This window comes from Phoca vitulina, unplaced genomic scaffold (genome assembly GCF_004348235.1).
Source record: "Phoca vitulina isolate PV1807 unplaced genomic scaffold, GSC_HSeal_1.0 scaffold36, whole genome shotgun sequence".
In the NCBI taxonomy this organism is placed as follows: Eukaryota; Metazoa; Chordata; class Mammalia; order Carnivora; family Phocidae; genus Phoca; species Phoca vitulina.
This window is the reverse complement of record NW_022589739.1, coordinates 9185804-9208447: the sequence shown is the minus strand read 5'-3', so window position 1 is coordinate 9208447 and position 22644 is coordinate 9185804. Positions and strand designations below refer to the sequence as shown.

Sequence of the window (22644 nt, the reverse complement as noted above, 5' to 3'; positions counted from 1 at the left end):
GATTTGCCTAGGGAGAGCAGAAGAGAGTTGATGGTGGTTACTTCAGGGGAAGGCAAGGTCAAGAGGGAAAGTTCTTTCGAATGTCAGAAATTTGATCATGTTTATAGCCTGAGGAACGGGAGCTGATGGTGAAAGAGATTAAATGCCTGTCAGAGTGGATGATTAATAGTCCTACCCTAGTGTAGCACAGACCGGGTGGGAACTTCTCACAGGCAGGACAGAGGTGAGGGAGAGCCTAGGACCAGGTGAGTAGGCGTCCTTCGGTGGGAGAAACCTGATCAGAACTCGGAGATCACAGCCAAACACTAATGACTGACCGGGGAGGTAACTTAAAAGCCTGGACATCAAGCTGTGCGGGGATGGCATGAAGTCTAGAGAACGAGAGATAGTCAGCAACAGGAAGGTGGGTCAGATGGGGCAGTTGCAGGGCAAACTCTAGAATCATTGTGTCCTTGAACATATGTTTTTTTATGTGCAACTTGGAAACTTACTGGGCTTCAGAGTGGTTCTTAAAGGTGAAAGAAGCCAACATGAGATGTGGGCTTGCTTGCTCTAAGACATGGATTTAAGAGATTTGATTGAGAGATGATTCTGGAAAACTTTGAAATAGAAAGGATATAAATTCAACGAATGATCAGATTATTTTTAAAGATCTTTTCACTAAACAGGAGAGGTTATTTGAGGAGAAGAGGGAGAAACGGTGGGATTTATGGCTGGAGGAGAATGGGAAAGATTTGGAACAATCTCTAAACGGAACCAACCAGAGATGAATGCAAGGGTGCCAGGCGATTGGAGATGATCAGCTATAATTAGATAGCATAAATTTGTATGGAAACCAGTTGGCATCATTAAGTGTCATTTAGCAGCAGTGTTCAGGCCATGGGGACTAGAAACATAGACAAAAGACTTTGAGGTTTGGCATGGACTGGGCTCTGAAAAAGCAAATGCACTTCAGGTCTGGGGGCAGGGATGAGCTGGATGAGGAATTTTCTGGTGCAGATGTGATACAGTTGAAATGACCTCAAGGTATGGAATGGAGAAGGAGGCAAATATTACTTAAGGGAAGTTGACAAACTAGTGGCCAGAGAGGAAGAAATTAAAGATTATTTAAGTCACTAACTGGGAAAGTTTAAAGGTCAGAGGACTGTGGCCAAAGGAGACCACTTCAGAGCTGAAGATTTTAGAAGTGGAGAGAATGCATTCTGGACAAAGGTAAGGGCCAAGTTGTGACCATCCCTCTGAGAAGCTGAGGCAAAGTGGAAGCAAAGCCCATTGGCATTGTGGTCAAGCAAGGTGAAGCCAGAGTGGATATGGAAGCCTAACAAGGAAGGAGCAAGGATGTCGAAGTTACTGAGGAAATGGAATGTGCCCAAACTAGGTAGAGAAACTTGATTAAAAAAACAAAAGCCCTGAGGAAAACGGGAGACTGTCTTGGGTTCTGGATGTCTGGGAGAAGTTGCTGTAACTGAACGGCGCTGCCTTAGAAAAGTAGGGCAGACATAGATGGTCAGTAAGGCCAGTAGTGGTCTAGAAACAGAAAGTTGTCCAGTAAGTTGGATTGTCAGAGCAGAGTGGACTCCGCCTGAGATGACTGGGAAGGATAGGGCATAGGATGTCAAAGTCAGGATTTAGTTTATTCTGGAAGGAGAAGGAACGTTTGAAAATGTGGGGTAGTTGAACCCTCTTAGGACACATATGATAGAGGATATAGCACATACTGGTGGCTGGAGGCCATGTGGGCCTGGAGATGGGAGGAGGAGCTGGACTGGGATGAGCTTGTCCAAAGCTGACGTTGAATTCTGGGAGTAGGACAGTACTTACTGATGAACAGGATGAGGGGTGATGATAATGAAAGGTGGAGGCATATGCTAATAGATAGAATAGCTGGAATATAATCACTAGGAACTGGAATGCCCACGTGGAATGTTAGTGTGACCAGTTGGAACCCTGGCATGACCAGTTGGAAAGGTTATTGGAACTTTAGTACGACCAATTAGAACATTGTCCTCGTCAGCTGGAACATTGCTGTGACCAATTAAAACAGCTAGAGGGATTTTGGCAAGGGTGGAAAGAGAGTAGATTCTTAGTTTTCAAGAGAGGTACATTCCAAGGCTTTTTTTTAATCCCACCAACGCAGTGTCATGAACGCTAGTTAGTAGACACACTGCATCTTAGGATACTCAAGCACTCAGTGGGCTGTGTTTTTAATGGTCATATCCCTAGGCCTTGACATCTGGTAGATATTTAAAAACATATTTGTGGAGTAAATGATTAAAGTCTCATGGAAGAATATTTTCTCAGTGTCAGTGATCCAAAGCAATTGTCTCATGGACCTTGATTTGTAGAATTACTCCTCTTTCTCTTCACATTGGTGGCTGGAAAGCTCATGTACACAGTATGGTCTACCTCTAGCAGTCACAGAACTTTAGGGTAGGCGTTTTATACCAACTGTGGCTCTGGCATTAATTTCTTTTCCTACCTGCTTTAATTTTATTGTTTTACATTTTAACTCAAGTTGTCCATTTTTCAAACTGCCTCAAATCATTTTTGGAAGAAAGCAGGTATATGAAAGGATGGAGAGAGAAACACAGAATGAGGTGGTGGAGGTAGAGGGGAAGGGGGTAAGGAGGGAGGAGGTGGGAGTGAGTAGGTGGTGTCAGGGAGGATTGCATCTTAAGATAGCCTTAGCACCAGGCCCTGGTAAAAAGTGTATGCTCAACAAAATCTTGGCAATTTGAGGGGCGCCTGGGTGGCTCAGTCGGTGAAGCGTCTGCCTTTGGCTCAGGATATGATCCCGGAGTCGCAGGATCAAGCCCCACATCAGGCTCCCTGCTCATCGGGGAGCCTGCTTTTCCCTCTGCCCCTCACGCCACTCGTGCTTTCTCTGTCAGTAAATAAATAAAATCTTTAAAAAAAATCTTGACAATTTGAGTGGCAATTTACTTGACTCAGTGAATATTTGTTGATGGGCTTTTTTCAGCATGTATTTTGTTATTTCCCTTAAAATTCTTGGACTTCTTCCTTTGTGAAACAATGTGATACATTAGACAGAAACGAGTTTTGGAGTCAAGCAGACTTTGGTTTGAAAACTGACTCTGCTGTTGTTGAGTGGCATATGTCTTTGGCCAAGACAGGCCGGTCTCTGGGCCTGGTTGCTCATCTATTAAATTAGGATACTATTTACTGTCAAATCACTAGGAAGGTTTATTGAGAGCATGTATGCAAAGTACCCGGCGGGGTCTGGCACAGAGACACTCACTGAATCTATGTGTCTTCTCTCCTCCCCCGTCCACCATTACACACATTTATCTGGCAGACTCCTTGTGACCCAGTAGGCTGCAGTTCACCCATTGAGTGCTGCTGCCTCTGCCCTATATGCTGGCTTCAAGTCGAGCTGAAACAGGAACTGCCCAGTGCTCAGTGAGCTCATTTTGCTGAACTTCTAGATACTCGTCCCCTCAGATTAGCAGATAGATAGTTTGTACCTTGGCTTTCTGAGACCCTGAGACCCTTAGCCTAGGAAATTCTGTATTCCCAGTTAAAATCCCTGTCCTGTGTGGTTTGGTTTATGGTCTGAGGACAGTTCAGAATATGCGCAATCATAGCTGTTGATCACCATTCTGGTACTAGGGTTGGGTTGCCCAAGAGAATATAGAATATTCATCCTATGACAGGATAGTGTATCTTTTCCGGCTGCTCATTTGGCTGGTTAGTCTCCGAATCTCCATATTATAGTCTCTTTGCTGGGAGCTGCCTATCCAGTGTCTACCATGTGCCCAGATTTGGGAGCTCATGGACCATCGCCTTTTGCCAGTGGAGAAGTGTTGGCCCTGGACTTTGGGGAATGCTCGTGGTTTTTGAGGTCCTTCATAATCCCGAGTAGTTTCCAGTAGGTATTTTGTCTATCACCTTTGTTTTTTGTCTTATTTATGCTTATTAAGTGTATGTATTAATGGCGGGTTGTTGTCTACTGCTGTTCCAGTGATGGTAGGACTTATAACCTCCCCTAGTCCAGCCTTACAGTAAGGAAAGAACAATTTTCTTACTTAATCCCTTAGTGGCTCAGAAAGCTTCATATCAAATAGGCTAGGAAAAATCCATATCACATAGATAAGATTCTAATCATTTAATAAATACTCATTGAATATCTGCTTTATGCTCTAGCTCCCTCCAAGGCTCATTGTAGTGAAACCTTACAATGAGATTTGTTGAAGATGTGGGCTGTGAGCCCAGGAGGTGATTTGGAATCCTTGGTTTTGAAAAATATATTGTTAAATGTAAGCTTGATTTTTTTGTTTGTTTTGGTTGAGAGGACCTGCTGGTTTGCCTTCAAAATAAAGATGGAGAAATTTAGTTCTTTGAGCAAAACTGTCCATTTTCTGTACTTGGAAATAATGGTTTCTAGAGGCAAACGTGTTTTTGAGAGCTATAGTTCACATCATTTCTCAGAGCACAGTGGGTAGCAGCAGGGGCCGTGCTCTCCCTGAGTAACTCAGGAGCAGCCCGGGTCCATCCCTATTAGACCCGTGGCTCACATGCAGGAGTCTCAACTCTGTTGTCCAACATACAACATAGAGATTGCCTTCTGCACTCTGGATGGAGCTTCAGTTGCCCTTGTTGCCATGGAGACTGTGATTTTGAGATCTGGTTTTGCTTGCAGGAGCTGCTAAGCCGCACATCTCTTGAGACCCAGAAGCTCGACCTGATGACTGAAGTTTCTGAGCTGAAGCTCAAGCTAGTTGGCATGGAAAAGGAGCAGAGAGAGCAAGAGGAGAAGCAGAGAAAAGCAGAGGTGAGTGTGATACACCAAATTCTGGGGGGGGGATCCATAGTGTTCTAAACTCAGAGCAAGGGAAGCTAGCCTAATGTGGACTCAGGCCATCTGGTCAACCCCAAGCCTGGCAGCCACTGGGCGCCAGAAGCATCTGTGCACTAGAGACACAATGATCTGTTAATACCAAGTTATCAGGTTTTGCTGTGGCTGCAAATTTCAGCAATGCCCAAACCACCCCATTTTGGCTCTAAGGCTTTATCCTCCCTCAAGCTGCTGACAAGGATGGAAAGGGAAGCAGTGGGGGGGGAAGGATCAGACAAGATGTGAAGGGACCCAAGTTGTCCTCTGTGAGAGCCAAGGTAATGACCATGTACTGGAATGAAGTCTGCTGCCCAGTAGGGCACTGTCCCCATATAAAAGGAGTGTATTTCACGGACCCAGATGGGACTCTTAGATTATGTGTTTCTTTTCTCCTGATAGGTCATAGGAGGGAGCCCATGTAATGTTTTCCTGCATTTTTCCTGTTTTTGTTTCAGGCTCCATATCCCATTGGCCAGAGCATGCCAGACTCCTTTTTGGGATAAATATTTTGGATAAATTCTAGGCTCAGAGCTGCTTTTGTTGAAGAGAATATCCTGTTGTAACCTTAGATAACCACCTTCCATGTACTTCTACCTATAAGTCCCCATATTTGCACCTGGTGATATAAGATGTGGAAAGAAGATAGGCTTTAGGTTTAGAAGGACCTTGGTTCAATTACTGACCTAACTGCTTAATAGGTCTTTGAACTTCATTCAACAACCTAGCTGCTTAATTTCTCTGAACTTCAGTTTCTTTATCTGTACAATGGGTAACTGTGTGAAGCCCAAATCAAATCACAAAAGTTAAGTCCCTATCATAGTATCTGGCATAATGTAGGTACTTGGTTTATCTTCATACACACACACACACACACACACACACACACGTACATGCACACACACACACACACACACACACAGACAGAGAGACACCACACACTGATTTAGGAATCTCCAAAATCTAAAAATGGATCTTGTTCCTTTCTATTAAGCACCACCTTTAATGTGCACTGAAACCTGCCCTGTTTCTGTGTTTATTGGGTAAAAACTGGTGATAGAGACACTTGTGGGCAATTCCATGCATTGCTTTTGAGAAGCTGTTCATTGGTAAGTAGTGTTGCCAAAGGAACTCTCCATTAAACTGAAGACTGTGTCTTCTAGTGATTAAGAGTGCAGGCCCTCCAATCAGCTCTTCCAGCTGTAATGCAAGCTGAGCTACTCATTAGCTTTGAGGTCTTAGGCAAGTAATGTAGCCTCTGCTTCTTCCTCTGTAAAATGGAGGGAGTAAGCTTGGGATTTCCTGGCTGGTTCTGAGGAGGGAATAAGATCATGTGTGTGTAGTCCTTAGCATAGTGCTGGACACATAGTAACAGCTAGCTTTTATCAATTACTTATATTTTGTGTCCTTAAGCATCCTGCAGATGGAAGTGTAGATTAAGATACATTGAAAAACTGCAAAGGTCACGCAGACTGAAAGCTTATCTGGGTGAAGTGTTAGTTGAATAGACTTTGCTTCTTAAATTCAAGGAAAGGAAAGAAGGAAACTGAATTTTCTCCAGGTTTAGAGGGGTTTTTTGTTGTTGTTTTGTTTTGTTACTGTTGTTTTGTTTTGTTTTGTTTTTACCACCGTTTCAAGCTGTGTGATTACATGTGAACATATGTTGAGGTTCTGGAAGCAGAATTCAGTAAACTCTGAGAAGTCTTAAAGTGGTAGAGATAACTCAAAACCACTTAAATTTTTTTTTTTTTTAAGATTTTATTTGTTTATTTGAGAGAGAGAGAATGAGAGACAAAGAGCATGAGAGGGAAGAGGGTCAGAGGGAGAAGCAGACCCCCCCGCTGAGCAGGGAGCCTGATGTGGGACTCGATCCCGGGACTCCAGGAACGACCCGAGCCGAAGGCAGTCGCCTAACCAACTGAGCCACCCAGGCGCCCCAAAACCACTTAAATTTTTAAAAAATGACTAAAGGTGGGAGGTTATTAGGTCACACAACTTGACACGTCTAGGGTTTCCAGGTGACCTCACGATGTCATTAAAATCGGCCTTAGCGTATGTCTTGGTTCTGCTTTAGCCTTATTCTCAGGAAGTCTCCCCGTGTGGTGACACAGATGGCCCCCAGCAGCTCTAGGTCCCACCAGCTGGGCAACCCCTGCAGAGAGAGAGTCTCTTTCTCAAAGGTCCAGCAGAAGCCCCAGGATTGCCTCTCATTGGGCCACTTTGGGTCCACATGCCTGATTCTGAACTGTAGGGAGCATGTGGGTGGGTGTGAGTCCTTACCAACCTGGGACAGCTGAGTTCCTTTCTGGAGAAGACAGGATGGAGGGAGAGCTCCCACTTCTGGGCCAAGTATAACGAAAGCAAGCAGTCATTTTGCTCTTTGCTTTATTTTTTCTTGTCTGAGGGATTATGTTTCAATCTGAATTTTTTGTTTTTGTTCCATTAGGCTATTCATGCCTGAGACAACATGGGCTCTGAGCCGCTGGCCTCAGTCCTGCCAGATAACAGCCCTTCCCAGTTGCTAGTACAAACATTAGGTTTCTATGTGGAGAAATTTTTTTAGGCTGTTCAACCTGTGATACTCCGTGAAGAGCCACATGACCTGAAACGCAGTTCTCCTTCTTAGAACTGAACATAATCTTTGCTGGTGTGCTCAGAGGCTTAAAACCCCGGGGGTGCTGCTACCACCGCCCCGTTGTCATGTGCGTGCACATGTTCGAGGGGGGCACTTAGCTAAGATCACCAGAGGCTGCACTTACATGAATAAGGGGAATGCTGCTTCCCAGCCTGCACTGCTCCTGGGTTTTTTCCAGTGAGTATACTTAGCCCAAGGCCTCATGGCTTGTGGTTTGGAAAGGCAGGGTCTTTCTCTTTGTTTTGTTTGTTTTCTGGGATAGCTGGATCTGAAATTTCCTCTATGTAGTTCAGGCTTTATCCTCAAATTCTGTTTTATGTTTCATGAAAATTAAAAAAGGATGCTGTTAACAAGAGCAGTGCAGGCTGCTTTTTTCTGACTCTGATTCCCCCCTAAGCTTGTATCCTACCTGTAGAAAGTTACGGAAGTGATTCTAGATGGTTGTCTAGAAACCTGAGGACTTCGAGGTGCAGGTTTCTTGCCAAATCGAGACCATCCTGGCAGCATTGCTTAGGAGTCTGTCAATGAGATGTGGGTGAAAACTGGGTTTTTTGTTTACCTTTCCTTGTGAGCCTTTTGCAGTGGTTCTGGGTCATTTCAGGAGACCCAGGCTTGGATTAATTAGGTTTACTCCTGAGAAGCAGGACTGCAGAGGAATGCTGCCATGGAAAGTAAATACCAGAATTAGGAGGATGGAACATAAAAGAGCTGGAGGCAAAGGGAAACCTCTGGATGGCACACCGTATCACAGGCACGGCCTTCGGGAGGCATCTCCCTTCGAGAAGGGAGTCTGGTTTCCCTTAGCACTGGAGATGCAGGGGTACTGCAGCTTGATCCCTCTGTGGTGGGATCCAAGAGGGCTGCATGCAGTACCAGAGCATCCTGTAAAGAAGGGAGCAGGGATCCAGCAGGTCCTGGAAAGCAGAGTCAGCCCAGTTAATCAGAGGTATACGCAAGTATGAAGAAGAGAACCAGGAAGAGTCTTTCGGATTTCTGGCAGAAAACAGAATGTCTTACAGCACGGGTGGTGGTGTCATCCTTCTTCCTTCCTGTGGTTAGCACCTCGGAAGGGAGGGATTCTGATTTCTGAGCTGGGGCAACCAGAGGGATGGACTTGGAGCACAGAGCAGGGGCTGAGAAGGTGGTATTTGCTCCAGCAAGAGCTGACCTGAGAAAGAAAATCTTACGGTTTTTATTTTATTTATTTTGTTTTATTTACTGATTTTTATTAGCATGGGGAATACACTCCAATGATTCAAAAATTAAGGGTTCATAAAGGTATATGCAGCAAAAAGTCCCCTTCCAGGCCCCCCAAGCCCACCGTCAGGAACCACTGAGATCAGTTTGTTTGTATCCTCCCAGAGTTAAGCACGGACAAGCAAATTTATGTGGAGAGATACACACACACACACACACACACATTCTCTCCCTCATTTTTTGTACACATGCACACTACTCTAGACCTCCTAATTTATTTATTATTTTTTAAGATTTTATTTATTTATTTGACAGACAGAGAGCACAAGCAGGGGAAGCAGCAGGGAGAGGAAGAAGCAGACTCCCCGCTGAGCAAGGAGCCCAATGTGGGGCTCGATCCCAGGACCCTGAGATCATGACCTGAGCCGAAGGCAGATGCTTAATCAGCTGAGCCACCCAGGCACCCCTAGACCTTCTAATTTAGCACTTTGGGAGTTTATTTCATACCAAGTACATTTTTTAAAAAATGTATTTATATTTATATCTGCATATTATTTCATTATCTGACTGTACCCTAATTTGTTTGACCTATCTTCTTTTTATGGACATGTGAATGGTTTCCAAGTGTTTGTAATTACAAAGAACGCCGCTGTGCACCTGAGATTTTGACAGATATTTCCACGTTGTCCTGTGGAGCATAGAGGTTATGTACCCATCAGTGGTGTGTAAATGCCAGCCCAGTATTAAACTGAGCATGAAGAAAGAGAAAGAAAAAGAACTAAGTAAAATTGTGAGCAAGTTTAACATGTAGGAAGGGGTAGGGAAGACCATGATTATGGGAGGTGCCCAGTGGTTTCACATAGAAAAGAACCGTAAAGAAGAATTTTGATGGTTAGCGAAGCAGGAGTAATAAAGCCAGTTGAGGGTACAACACAGAGTGGCAATTAGAACCTCAGAAATGTCACCTGGACTTTATAATGCAGGACCCAAGAATGGGACACAGCTACAAAAGGGTCTGCCCTGTGGGGGAGAAACAGACCTGTTAAGAGGGGAGGTGGGCCAGCCCTGGAGAGAAAGAAGTCTAAAAAATGCTGAGCCTGAGGATGGACACCCTGGAGCATAACACATGGGTCGGGAGAGTGAGAAGGCAGTGTCCTAGAAGTGTTGGGGTGCACCACATAGTCTCCCTGAGCCGAGGAGGAAGATAGGTGCACCCTGATACAGATCCCCAGACACATGGAGGCGGACAGGGGGCAGTGGTGGAGGGGGGCAGCTGTTTGCCTAGCTCCCAAAAATCTCCTCCAGCTAAACACTTAAGTATTGGTGAGGTTGGCTTTTGGTGCCCAAGCCCTTGCTTGTTTCTACCCAGGATGCTGGGAAACTGCTGCTCGGGCTGTATGTTGCAGCAAAGGAGAGACTAGTTTATGAGGGCGCAGCGTCGGGTGCCTTGAGAGAGAGCGGCCGTTGTGCTGTGAGTCCATGAAATTGCGGGAGGGAGAGCCGGGCATAGACACACGTGCACCGCGGGCTTTGGCAAATCAGACCTTTGAAAGTTCAGACATAACACAGAAGATGATTCAAGAATATTGACCTTAAAAATAATGTGATTTCTGACTGCAGTCTCACAAATAATACCGACGAAAGGAGAAGCTTAGAGGCACGCAGGGAGAAACTAGTTTTCAAAGGGGCTCGTATAAAAGCTAGAAAGGACCAGACAGAGTGCACCTGCATGAGCAGCACCGGCAAGGGCAAGCCCCAAACAGAAGGAGGGTGCCAAGGACGGGAGAGAGACTTTTTGTTAAAGTTATGTTCTCCCGAAGAAGATCAAAGAGAGAGTGGGCTCAATTCTCCCGATGCCTCTGGCACAAAGAACTTAGGGCAGCGGTCCCCAAACTGCTTGCTGTAAATGAATTTTAAGGTATCAGGGAAATCGGTTGAGTTGCTAGCAAACTGGAAATGAACCATTATCTGCCTGCCCCCCCGCCCCCGCAATGGCAAAGTTAACCTAGGTTCTGTGACATTTAGTCTGTTGAGGCTGGAGTTGACCCTATGATGGTTTGTGGGAGGCTAGGAGATGAAGTAGGGATTGTGTTTGTTAAGAGCGAGTTACATCAGCTTGACCTTGCGTGTTGGGCCAGGAAGGCGTCATGTAGGATAGACAGGGTAAATGGACACTTTGAGAGGCATTGCACACACACTGCTCAGGGAGTCTTGTGGGTGAGCTGGAGGAAAATAGGATGGATGCTAAGATAGGTACCCAGGTGATAATAACACCTAGAGACCATCTCTAGGAGGGTTTATTATAGAGGGTGATAGTCCTCTGCCCTCAGCCCTCCTGCCTATTTAACATTTTTAATGTATACTGTGGAAGCTGATCTAGAAGGCCTTGAAGCTCTGATGATGTGAAGCCAAAGAAAAGTCAACTGGATCAGCTGACATTGGGATTCATAAAAACCTGCATAGACTGGAGCAATCGCTAGGTGGGCAGAAAAGGGTAAAAGAGGTCAGAAGAACCCAAGTCATGGAAAATCACTAACGGTAGGGAAAGAAACACTTCACTTGAAGACAGGAATATGCCTGTGATTTGACCAGGAAGAGGACCCTGAGGAAGAGAGGTGCCCCTCGTGGTGGAGACAGAGCTTGTCTGCCAGGAGGCAGGGGGCGGGAATGAATGGGGTGATGAAATCAGACAGCAGGTCTAGACTCTTCATTTGAGAGTCTTAATAATAGAGGGAACAAAAGAAGGAAGAGGACAGTGAAATTCTAGAAGCTTCTATAAGAGAGACAAGCAGGTCTAAAGACAAGAGCAGGGCCAGTGCACAAGGGACTAAATAAAGATTCTGGAAAAGAGTGGCCAATAAGGTGAGCATGCCGGGGAGTGCAGAGCCACTGGGCTTTTTTTGTCCACAATCAATGTCATGGGCCTTAACTGTGTCCCATGACTGTTAGGTGTTTTCCATTGCTCTCCCAGTTCCTTTCCTATGGCTCGAACACTTGGCAAAGGAGAAGTTGGGGTGGGGGGGAGGCGAACTCACATCTATCAGGTGCACCCTGTGTGGCAGGCCCCGTGCCAGGTGCTTCACCTAGGGCTCACTTGATTAACCCCTCACGGTAACCCTCTGAGAGAGACTCTCGTTTTCACAGAAGTGAAAACGAGTCTGCACGAGTCTTCAGCCTGCACACTCGCCTGCGTCATGCCGGTGCTCACCGTGGCCTAGCCACCCAGAACAGGCTGACCTCCCTCTTTGGGGAGGTAAAGGCTCATCATTACCTTGAGGGATTGCTTTTGGCTCCATCCTTGATTAACCTGCCATCCTTCCTTCTGCCCCAGGGCTCTTGGTTAGAGGGTTAGATGTAAAATTTTTTAAAAAATTACCTCCATGCTAATGAATCGCCAGGTGGATCTCCCCCCTCCTTAGTATGCTTTTATCCACACCTACCTTTCCTCTTCTCATGCCTCATAGTGACCATTCTAAATCTGTGCCCCCTGTTTCACTGCTGTGTCCTTTGAGAAAGCAACCTTGCCTGCTTTACAGAGATCAAGGCCATTGGGAAGATCTCCTTCACCTTGCTGTTGCTCGTCTAAAGACTGCCTGGACCCTCAGTGTTCCCTTTGTGCTTAGCAAATACCCAACCTGGGCTGCTAATTCCAGCGCCTTTCCTCCCTCTTAATTCCTCCTGTCCAGCTTCTTGGTCCTCAAAGTAGTCTTGGAACCTACCTGCTAAGTGGTTAAAGTACCAAAAGACTTTGAGACTTCTCAGAAGAAAAAGCATGAACAAACTGAGTGTAGACCACCTTTCCCCATTGACCACCTCCCAGTGGTGGCCAAGTCCATGGGCAGTAGAGACAGAGCTGGCCTCTGATGCCTAGTGGCTCAGGCTAGTCAGGCGGGAATCCTCTAGCTTTCTCAGGCATATGTCCTAAGTCAGCAAGGGGTCTGGAAGCCAGTGGCACACGGAGAACAGGCCAAGTCAGAGCCCAGTGTCTGCACCGGGACTGTGGATAAGAACGTAGAGGGCAGGTGTGGCCCCAGCCCATTGGTGCCTGGCCCATCAGGGTGCAGGGACCAGTAACTGTGGGGCTGGGTGGAGGTCTGAGCTCCAGGGCACTGAGGCCCATAAGGGTCACCTTGATTTCTCAGCCCAGTCTCTGGTCTTGGTAGGAAGGTGCCTTGTTAGACAGATGGTCCTGGGGGAAGACAACCGGAGCTGTGTGTGGGCCAGTTCAGGGGGGCTGGCTCACAGGGAGAGTGGCTGCGAGGCCAGGGGCCTGCTTCTGCCGGCCAGGACTGCAGCGCAGCCCTCCGTCCAAATGGCACCAGCAGAGAGGAGAGCAGGTACGTCAGCTCGGTGCCCTCAGCCCCGAACTGCCACTCACACCCCATTTCCCGTCTACACTGGAGAAGGGGATTTACAAAACAAGATATGGGTGGGAGTTGTTCTTCTTAGGCACCATTGTCATTGGTGAGGATGGACAATTTCCTTCTAGCACACCTGGGCGGTTCTCATGGTGCCCGCGGCAGACCCCAGTACCAGACGTCGGTGCTTAGAGTATCAATTAAGGGGGGCGGGGAGACCTAAGCAGTCTCATTGGCTGCCACCCCATCCACCCAGGTCTCTGCTCTGTTGCCAAGTGTTTCCTTAAGTCCACATCCCCGTGCCAGAGGCAGCTCATAGCTTCCCACAACCTCTCAGGGTTCTTGCTGCCAGAAGTGGGACCGTCATCTACCACGTTACCCAGGCTCATGGCTCGCTCTCTCCTTTACTCCCACCCCTGGGCAAGGAGTCCGGCATGTGCCTGCTTGACATCACGTAGACTCATGCCATCCCTTCCTCTTGACCCCAGCAGAACTAGGCCCTCTACTCCCTGGAAGCCTTGTGTTTTCTGGGTGGTGGCCCTTTCAGCCTGTCGTGATGACTTGTGTGTCTCTCCCCACTCACCTGTGAGCACCTGGTTACTGTGGCCATGGGTATCTGCACGGTGCCTAAGCATCTATGGGGCAGAAAAGGGAGAGCCCAGTAGAGCTGCTAGCAAGTGCAATTCACAGTTGAGTAGCTATGAAGTCCGGGGATTGCAGTTATTTTTCAAAATTGCCATAAAAGGCCAAAATGTTCTTGAGGCTACAAAGGAGTCTGGTTTGGAGTGGGAGGTGAAGGAGTAAGGTTTGGTATAGGGTGTGAGGGAGAGTTTAGGTGGTCGTGTTGGCATCGTAAGTATGGTGTGTGCTTGTGGGGGTGGGGCTGGCACCTGTAGCGTGTGTGAGAGGGGACGGGTCTGCATGCATGCCTGTCTCTGCTGTGGCCAGGCCCTGTGCCTCAGTGTTGGCGCGCAAGTGTGGCCCCCCAGTGGGGCACTATGGAGCTGCTGGGGGGTTGTTCAAGCTGCAAGACAGCCCCATTGATGGGACAGGTCTCAGGAAAAATGCCATGTCTTTTGGTTCCTGTGCAGAAAGTGGGTGGTCACCCCTGGGGGCCACCTGCTGCTTGCCCTCTGCATGCTTCCTTCTTTCTGGGTCGCTCTGGTGAGGAGCTTTGTGTCTGAGAGCTGACTGACCCTGAGTGCTTTCTCTCCTTTCTCTTCCTTCCTACAGTCAGTTCTGAATGTGATCAGTGAGCTGCAGGAGCAGATGTGTAGGCTGCAGCTGGACATCCACAGGCAGATCCAAGAGCGCCTCTTACTCAGTAGGGGCCACCCAGAGGAGGTGGCGCCCGGTGACGGTGCTGCCGGTGACGGCGCGGCCGAGCCCCTGCCCTGCAGCCAGGATTGTGCCTGTTGGGAGGGGTCACCTGTAGGAACCACACTTAAGTATATCAGAGCATGTGTGGGGGGGCATTTCACGGATGGAGGGGCTGGGGTTTCTCCTAACCACAAGTGCGTGCAGTGGCTTAACATGGCTTTGTTGTTACCTCTGGGCTGAGCTCTGTGACCCTCACTGAGCAGGGTCTGAGCAGGTGAGGCCAACCCTCGGACAGGTGGTGGCACTCGTCTTCCTTGGCTGGGAATGAGGTGTGTCAGGTGCCCCGAGGGATGGGGCATTCGTGCAAAGGGAAACCTCCGGAGTCCCCTTCCCAGGTGTGATTCAGATACCAATTCTCCTCCTGGGCTGGGAGATTGATTAAAGTTCCAATTTTTTAAAGATTTTATTTATTTGAGAGTGTGAGAGAGAGAGAGCACAAGCAGGACTTGGGTGGGGGGAGAGTCAGAGGGAGAAGCAGGTCCCCTGCTGAGCAGGGAGCCCGATACAGGGCTTGATCCCAGGACCCTGGGATCATGACTTGAGCTGAAGGCAAACACTTAACCGACTAAGCCACCCAGGCACCCCAGGATTTTTTTTTTAAGAAAATATAGCATCATGAAAGAATCCTTTCAAGTTTATTTTTAAAGAAGTTGATCCGCAGTGAGAAAATAGAACACAAGTTTCCATTTGCTATGACAGTGAGGTCATGATCTGAATGTCTAGGAAAAATTTCCCACTTAATCACATTAGAGGGATTTCACAACCTCTGGGCCCTCTGGGGTGTATCTGACTGATGTCCTGGACTTGGCCCCTCACACTGGTGAGACTGGGTCCCGTGTACCCTGGCTGGGCCTGGTCATGGAAGCTGCATGGAGATCACCTGTGCCCCCAAGGCCTGCTGTCGAAGAGGACTTGAAAACCTGAGGGAAGGTCAAGGTCACAGTAGCCATGAGTACTGCAGAGGGTCTGCCTCGGCTCTGTGGGAAGTTACCACAATCCATACTCAACTGTGGAACATGTGGAAACTCTACCCAGACTCAGGCATTAGGAGAGGAGCTTGGGGGCAGGAGGATTGAGGTTGGGGGAAGATTTCTTCCTACATTAAATAAAATGATAAGAGGGAAAAAAAATGAGAGTCCAGGTGTAAGTGTGCATTTGGATAGGGAAGTGCTGAGAATGTTCTGGGCCTGCCCCATGTTGAGTGGGTCACCCCAGAAAGATGTCTAAAAGAGGCTAAAATTTGCACTAGTGTTTATAGCCGCTGATGGGCAGCAGACAATCTAGAAAGAGGAGGATGTGCCGAAGAGATCACCAGAGCCTGGCCACATCGTGCTCTGTGTCCCCTGGAGGTGGCCTCTCAGGCAGGGCCAGAAATGTGCTCCCCAAACCATCCTGGATCAGCTGCAAGTCCCACCAGGCCTTGAAGTCTAATGCTGCAGGTCATGGGTGCAATGATTTTAGCTTGGAAGACATTTTTTTTAAAAGGGCATCAACAAATGTTTTCCTTAGCTATAAGAAAATCTTGATGAATTACCCTACAAAATTCAAGGGTAAGCAGTGTAACTTTTAGGCGGATGGTCTCAGCTCTAGGCCAGTTAAATGCTGACCTGAGTTTCACATGTTCGTTCACCAGGAAGTCATGCATACTTACTGTGTGTCAGGAAGGAGCCACACAGACTTGGAGTTAGCCAGCTCCTCAAGGGGTTCACGGCATCGGGGGAGAACCAGCCCTTAGCAAGCCTACCAGTAAATGTCTGAGTGCAAATGATGTAGGAGAGTTCCAGGGTGCCCCGTGGGAGTGTAGCCAGGGGGCCTGATGAAGTGTGGAGGCCTGAAGGATCGGCGGGGATTAACCCAGCAGACAGCTCCAGACAAGAGGGAGCCGTGTGTATGAAGGCCCACGTCGAAAGGGGAACTAAAAAGTAGCCAGCGTGGCTGGTGCGTCACCGGGGGGAGGGTAATATCAAGGGCAGGCAGGGTGCTGGGTCAGGCTGGGCAGTGCTGGCGAGAGCTTATGAGTTTTGGGCGCCTGGGTGGCTCAGTTGATTAAGCAACTGCCTTCGGCTCAGGTCATGATCCTGGAGTCCCTGGATCGAGTCCCGCATCGGGCTCCCTGCTCGGCAGGGAGTCTGCTTCTCCCTCTGACCCTCCCCCCTCTCATGTGTTCTCTCTCATTCTCTCTCTCTCAAATAAATAAATAAAATCTTTAAAAAAAAAAGAGCTTATGAGTTTTGAGGAGCAGGGAAATGCCAGGATCAGAGGTGTGCTTTCATCGTATTGTTCCCCTGGGTGCTATGGGGGTCAGGGGCTCCAAGAAGGACAAGATGACAGAGGAGCAGGCCCTGGAGAGACTGCCTGAGCTGTGGACAAGAGCTGCTAGGTCAGAGTTGGGGAGAAAGGAGAGATTCCTTTCCCTGGAGGTAGAATTAGCAAGGCTTGGGGATGCATTAATCAGTGAGGGAGAGCAAGGTGCCAAGAATGGGCCCCAGGTTTCTGGCACAGGCGGGTAGGTGTATGGAGATGCCGTTTAGTGGCACGGGAATGTCTACAAGGGGGAATTAAGTGTTCCATCCGGGCCACGACCGTCGTGAGATGCCTGCGTGGAGGTGTTAAGTAGGGAGTCTCTGGAAATCTGGAGTTCAGAAAGTCTGGAAGTGATGACTTTCAGGCTAACTTTTCTGATAGGAACCAGTCAGCAGGACCAATTGTCCATTAAAGGAGCCTTGGTTTGGGACAAGGGTGCTTAGCAGTGTCATCTTTGCTAAAGGGGTAGTTTAGAGAGCAAGGGCCCTGTAGTCAGAAGAAACAGACCTGATTCACCACGGGCAAGTTGTTCAATGATCCCTTCCTCATTCAGCAACCTTCAGTTGCTCCCTACTGGCCAAAGAATGGCATCCAAGCTCCTTATAGCCTCATCCAGAGCCTTCCCAGTAGGGCCTCACCTTATCTCTCTGGCCTCACTTCCCACTGCATGCCACCCGTCCTCTGCCCCAGTCCAACAGCCCATCTCCCTTTCTGCCTCCTGCGTCTGCCCTCTGCTGGGATGCCTTCTCCCTCCCTCCTTTCTTCAAGTGGACCCACTCCCCTGCCCTGGAACGCTCAGACTGGCTCTATATTTGGCATTTGGCCTCTTAGTGTTTTCTGTCCTCTTGGTTATCCCTTCTTCTCTGGAGCCTTCCAGGGTCACACGCCCCCCTTCCAGGTTCCTCGACCTCCCAGCACAGAGAGATGCTCCCACCTAGCCTGCTTCCTGCTACTTTGTGCAAAGCTGCCTCATTTTTGCATTTTTGTTGCTCTCGCTCACACATCCTACCTGTCCTGGCCCCCACACACTTGTGCATGATCTGGGCGCACCCTGCAGAGGACATGGATGTCAGAAAGGGGCAGGCAGAGCAGGTTCTAAAAATAAGAACGTTTTCTCTTCCTGTGCCTGAAACTCCCTGGCTTCTGTTTTCTAATGGCCCAAACAGCTTTTCCTGAAACAGGACCATGGTTCAAGATTCAAGCTGCAGTGCGGAGCATGACGCAGGTGCTCCTGCCCTTGGCATCCTCTGCATGAACCTAACCAGGGTTGTAGGTCCAGGGACCGTCGTGCTCTGTCACCATCAGAACTCTGTTTTTCTCCCTCATCCTTCTAGGAGTTACTGCAAGAGCTCAAGCACCTCAAAATCAAGGTGGAAGAGTTAGAGAATGAACGGAATCAGTATGAGTGGAAGCTGAAGGCCACTAAGGTACGACGTGGTTCTGATGCTTTTGGAGAGTCGCTGAGGTCCACTGGGGAGGGTCTGTGTTCAAGCTCGGGGTTTGCCGAAGCCTGAGCTGGAAACACGCAGATTGACCCTACTGTGCGCACACAGACAGCTTTGATCCAGAAGGCTCTTCTCATAGGGAGAGCCCCCTGGGATTAGGCGCTGCTGGAGTAGCTGAGTCTCCTTCCTCTTGCTGTGCTCCATAGCCCCCCTGGGCTGACGTGGGACCAGGAAGGGGCTGTGAGCAAGTGAGAAGTCTTAAGGCAGATGAACGCCAATGTTATACTGGCTGCATCATTTTAAAAGTAGCAGTCCCCTTAACACTGTTTTTAAATAATGCTTTTAAAGTAGACATGCTTTATTTTTAGCCTTGAATGCGTATTTTATATATGTATATAAATATACTTTAACTCTTGTTTTAACTAAGTCATGTTTCTATTGAACTGGGGAGCCAGGCTGCCCTGGGGGGTGGGGGGAAGAAACAGCCCTGGAGAAGCATTCCTGGGCGAGGGAGCCTCTGAACGCACATCTAGTATTTCACTAAGGTCTCTGCAGCGCCACCCAGAGGTGTTACCAGATTTTCATGTTTACTTCTCACTAGAGTTTTAAAAAATCCTTAAGAATTTTCTTCACTTCTAGTTTGTAATTTTATTTTTTTCTGTAAGTTAACTTTTAATGACCATAAAAACAGTACTCATTTTAGGGGATTTTTAAGTCATAAAAAATGAATAAAGATCACTTCTTCTCCCCCTCCCCCCCCCGCCCCAGGAGCTACCATTTTTAGTATTTCCTTCTAGGAATTTCTCTTTGTGTCATGCTATTAAAATTCTGAACATGATACTGAGATGTCTGCATAACCTGTTGTACAGAATGATTTTCTTCACCATTGTATGGATGAGGAAGCTGAGGCACAGAGCAGCTGAGTAACTTTCCCAAGATCTTACCAAGTCAGCACCAAACCCACTTATCTACAGCCCTGTTTTTATCTAAGGGTATCCTCGTATGTACGGTGCTTCCATTACTGTTCCAGGAGCAGTGATTTTCTCAAAGAGCTCAGAACTTTCCGTCACAGGGTTCCACTCAAGCGAGTCCTGTCTCCGGGAAGCCTCCAAAGTTGTACACACTGCCCATTAGGAAACCAAATAACTCTTCTTAGATCGCCAAAGCTCTTTGCCTTGACATATAGACCTTTGAGATACGACAGGTTATTTAGTAACTCCCAGGTGTGGGGCACCTTCCGCGTGCCGGAATGCATCAAGCCTTTACCCGCTTTTTCTCGTTTTATCAATAAAATAAGCTAGTGAGGTCTATGAGTTTACTATCCTCATTTTAGTGGTAAGAAGACCGAGGCTCAGAGTGGCCATGATGAGGTTCCAATCTGGATCTGTGTCATTCCAAAAACCATGCTCTTTTCCCTATAAAATCCTGATTCCCTATGGTAAAAACCTGTACTGTTCTTGAAAGTTCTCTTCAGTTATCTGTGTAAAGCTTGTCAGTCCCTGCAGGCCATTCATTTTCCAGTGCAGCAGCAGCAGGGCGTGCTCCCTGGGCTTAACGAGGCTGAGGATTTGCAGAGAGCTGGGGCGCCCCTCTGCCTGGCGCCAGTTTGCATGCCTTTGCCTTGGATCTCTTGCCACACAGCTGTGGCCTCAGCGGCCGTGGCAGGAGCATCCTTTGCCCTCGTAGTCAGGTAGAGAGCCTGTGGGCTGTTGTGGACTAGACTCCCCAGCTATGGGGACACCTGTCATTTCTGGCCCATTCTGTGGAAATTGACACATGGGAGGTTGGGCCCAGGCACTTAATCTGTAGGGTTTTAAGTGATGACCTCCCCCAGAGGCAGGCCTCTGAGAGAAGAGACCTCCTTGTGCCAGGTGCTGGGCTCTGCTTCCGTGGGCCCACATCACTGACGTCCACCCTGGGTCCCGCAGACAAGCACTGGGCATCTGGGCATCCAGATTCCTAACAGAGACCAGCTCTCACTCTGCAAAGAAAGAGGAAAATGGTTGTGGGAGGTACAAGAAGGATTAGGAAACTGTCTTCTAAGAATAGTATGGTCCTTGTAGGAATGAGAGGAGTTTGGGACTGCAGGTCTCAAGGCTGAGGTTTTCAGAAGCCACTGACCCCGTTATTGGTCAGCCATGGGCAGCGAGGCCCTCAGTGAGCTGTGGAAAGCTGCCGCGTGGCTGTGGGTCTCAGAAAGCCGTTTGACGTAGCGGGGCTTGGCTCCCTGGCCTCTGTGGGTCGGTACCACCGAGCAGAGGGGCAGTGCTCCATAGGACACTTTGGAGTAAGGAGATCCTACCTCCTTGTTCTTTACATGGTCATCTCTTTCCCATTTGGGGGATATCGGGGAAGGTTTATTCAGGGACCGTGAAGTGGGCTCAGGGAGCCCCTGCCCCCTAATAGTGGCCCCCATGTGTGCTAGTAACTCCGAAGCATGCAGGCCACAGTGGGTAGCAGCCGGCTTCGGAGCAGGTGGGGTTTGCATCCTGGGCACTGGTCCTGGTGTCTCCCCAGAAGCAACATGCAGGGATATTGCTTCTTCCCGAGGAGTGAGTGAGGTTTGATACAAGAAATCAGCGAGCACAGGGGCAGAGTGGGCGCTCCGTCAGAGTGTCTTGAAACCGAACGCAAGGCCTGTTGGGCAGAGGGGCCACCAACAGGCTCAACAGGCTCAGGGCTCGTCTGGTTACTTGAAATTGTTCGAGGTTAACTCCGGCCTATGTAGGGAAGGACGGCCCACTGCATAACCTTGAGGCATGATGGGGGATGTGGCTGGGCTCCCCCACAGGAAGGGATGGCCAGAGGACAGGGTTCTGCTGTGTGTTGACAGGCTCCAGAGTTAGTCCTCACCCCCTTTCTTTGGTTGGATACTCAGAGAACTAGCTGGTTATCCACAAGGAAAGGAATACGATGAGAGGAGCCACAGTATCTCCTTGATTGAGCATCTAGTGTCTACCAAGCATTAGGCTAAGTTGTCCGTGACCATTATCTTACTTAATCCTTACCACAGCCCTATGAGGTAAATGCTATTTTCCCCGTTTCATAGATGAGGCAAGACTCGGAAAGGTTAACTTGCCTAAGATCACCCAACCAGGAAATGAGAGAATCCAAGTTTGGCTCCAAAGCCATTGTGCCCCGTGGGATGGGACCAACACAGTTCTGATCTTCTCATGAGTATGGGAAGGCGTGGACAATCACACCTACTGTTATGTGTGAAATTTAACCTGCTCTGCTTAGTAGAGATGTGGGAACCACCCACTACAACGGTCCATGTACGTCTGTGTATGAATGTATGTATGTGGGTTTGTGGCTGTACTTACATGCTTTATTTGCACCAGTGTATCTGCTCAGCACACCTGAATGTCTGTATGTGTGGGCCTGAGGGTGAGCATGCGCCGTGCCTGGAGGCTGGGCAGGGGCCCTGCCTATGCATGACAGGTGGGATAATACTTGCAGGAGGAACTCTTGGCTTACTCTTTGTCTACCAGTAGTGGTTTGATTTCCACTATCCTTCCTGTACGGGCTGGGAAAATGAAAGATGTGTGCACTTGTCACAGTGGTGTACATACATGCTATTGAATGAATCTCTCGGGAGAAGGAAGACCACAGCCAGAAAGAGAATATCCATCAGCAGCCCTCCCATTGCACACCATCCCAGCTTGTCAGGTCTCCAGGGTGATTGGGCCTCAGAGGGCAGGGAAGGGAAAGAGCCTGGTCAGGTAGGAGGATGCAGGTGACCAGCCTGAGCTGTGGGCAGGGCCAGATTGACCAGGAAGAATGAGTGCCTTGGGCAGAGCTCCCTGTTGTGGGGAGGGCAGTAAGCGCCTCCCACTGCCCATCCCTGACACCTCTGCTCCTGACTTCCCGCAGGTTCTAGGACCCATTGGTCCTGGGCTGTGAATGACTTGAGGTACTCCATCACAGTCTGGTAGTCCCTCTGAGCTCCCGGGGATCTCTGTTGCTCTTTCAGGCTGAGGTCGCCCAGCTGCAAGAGCAGGTGGCCCTGAAGGATGCAGAAATTGAGCGTCTGCACAGCCAGCTCTCCCGGACTGCGGCCCTCCACAGTGACCATGCAGAGAAAGGTAACCAGCTAGGCTGTGATAGGATGTGCTTGCCCCTGGGCCCCAAGCATGTGTGTCCATGAGTGCGTATGTGTATGCCTGTGTGGGTAGGCATGCTGATGTGCGCGTGTGTCCTGTGTGTGTGTAAACATGTCCTAGTGAACAGATGCACATGGGTGTGTGTGCGCATGCGTGTGCATGAACGGGCCTATAAAGCACAGCTCTGTTGTAGACTCATTGCCATCAACTTTTCACGTGTAGTCTGGTCACTGAGCTTTGTGCAGCTACCTCTGGAGCTCTTCTTTCACTTGGTTGAAAGGACTTGTTTTGTGTCATCCCCAAGGCTAGAGAAGGAAATTAGTGGCCCATATGTTCATCCCTCCCCCAGCCTTCCTCAGTGTCTTCCGAA

At 48.6% G+C, this 22644-nt stretch overlaps 1 protein-coding gene across 1 annotated transcript in view; it reads left to right on the top strand.

Annotated features, from left to right (window-relative positions):
* Nucleotides 1-22644, top strand: part of PPFIBP2 (PPFIA binding protein 2) — a 144150-nt gene that overhangs the window by 92815 nt on the left and 28691 nt on the right. Inside the window, exons 6-8 of the mRNA XM_032427115.1 lie at nucleotides 4661-4792; nucleotides 18061-18153; nucleotides 22145-22256. Coding sequence (XP_032283006.1) covers nucleotides 4661-4792; nucleotides 18061-18153; nucleotides 22145-22256 — 337 coding nt within the window. The remainder of the gene's footprint in view (nucleotides 1-4660; nucleotides 4793-18060; nucleotides 18154-22144; nucleotides 22257-22644) is intronic.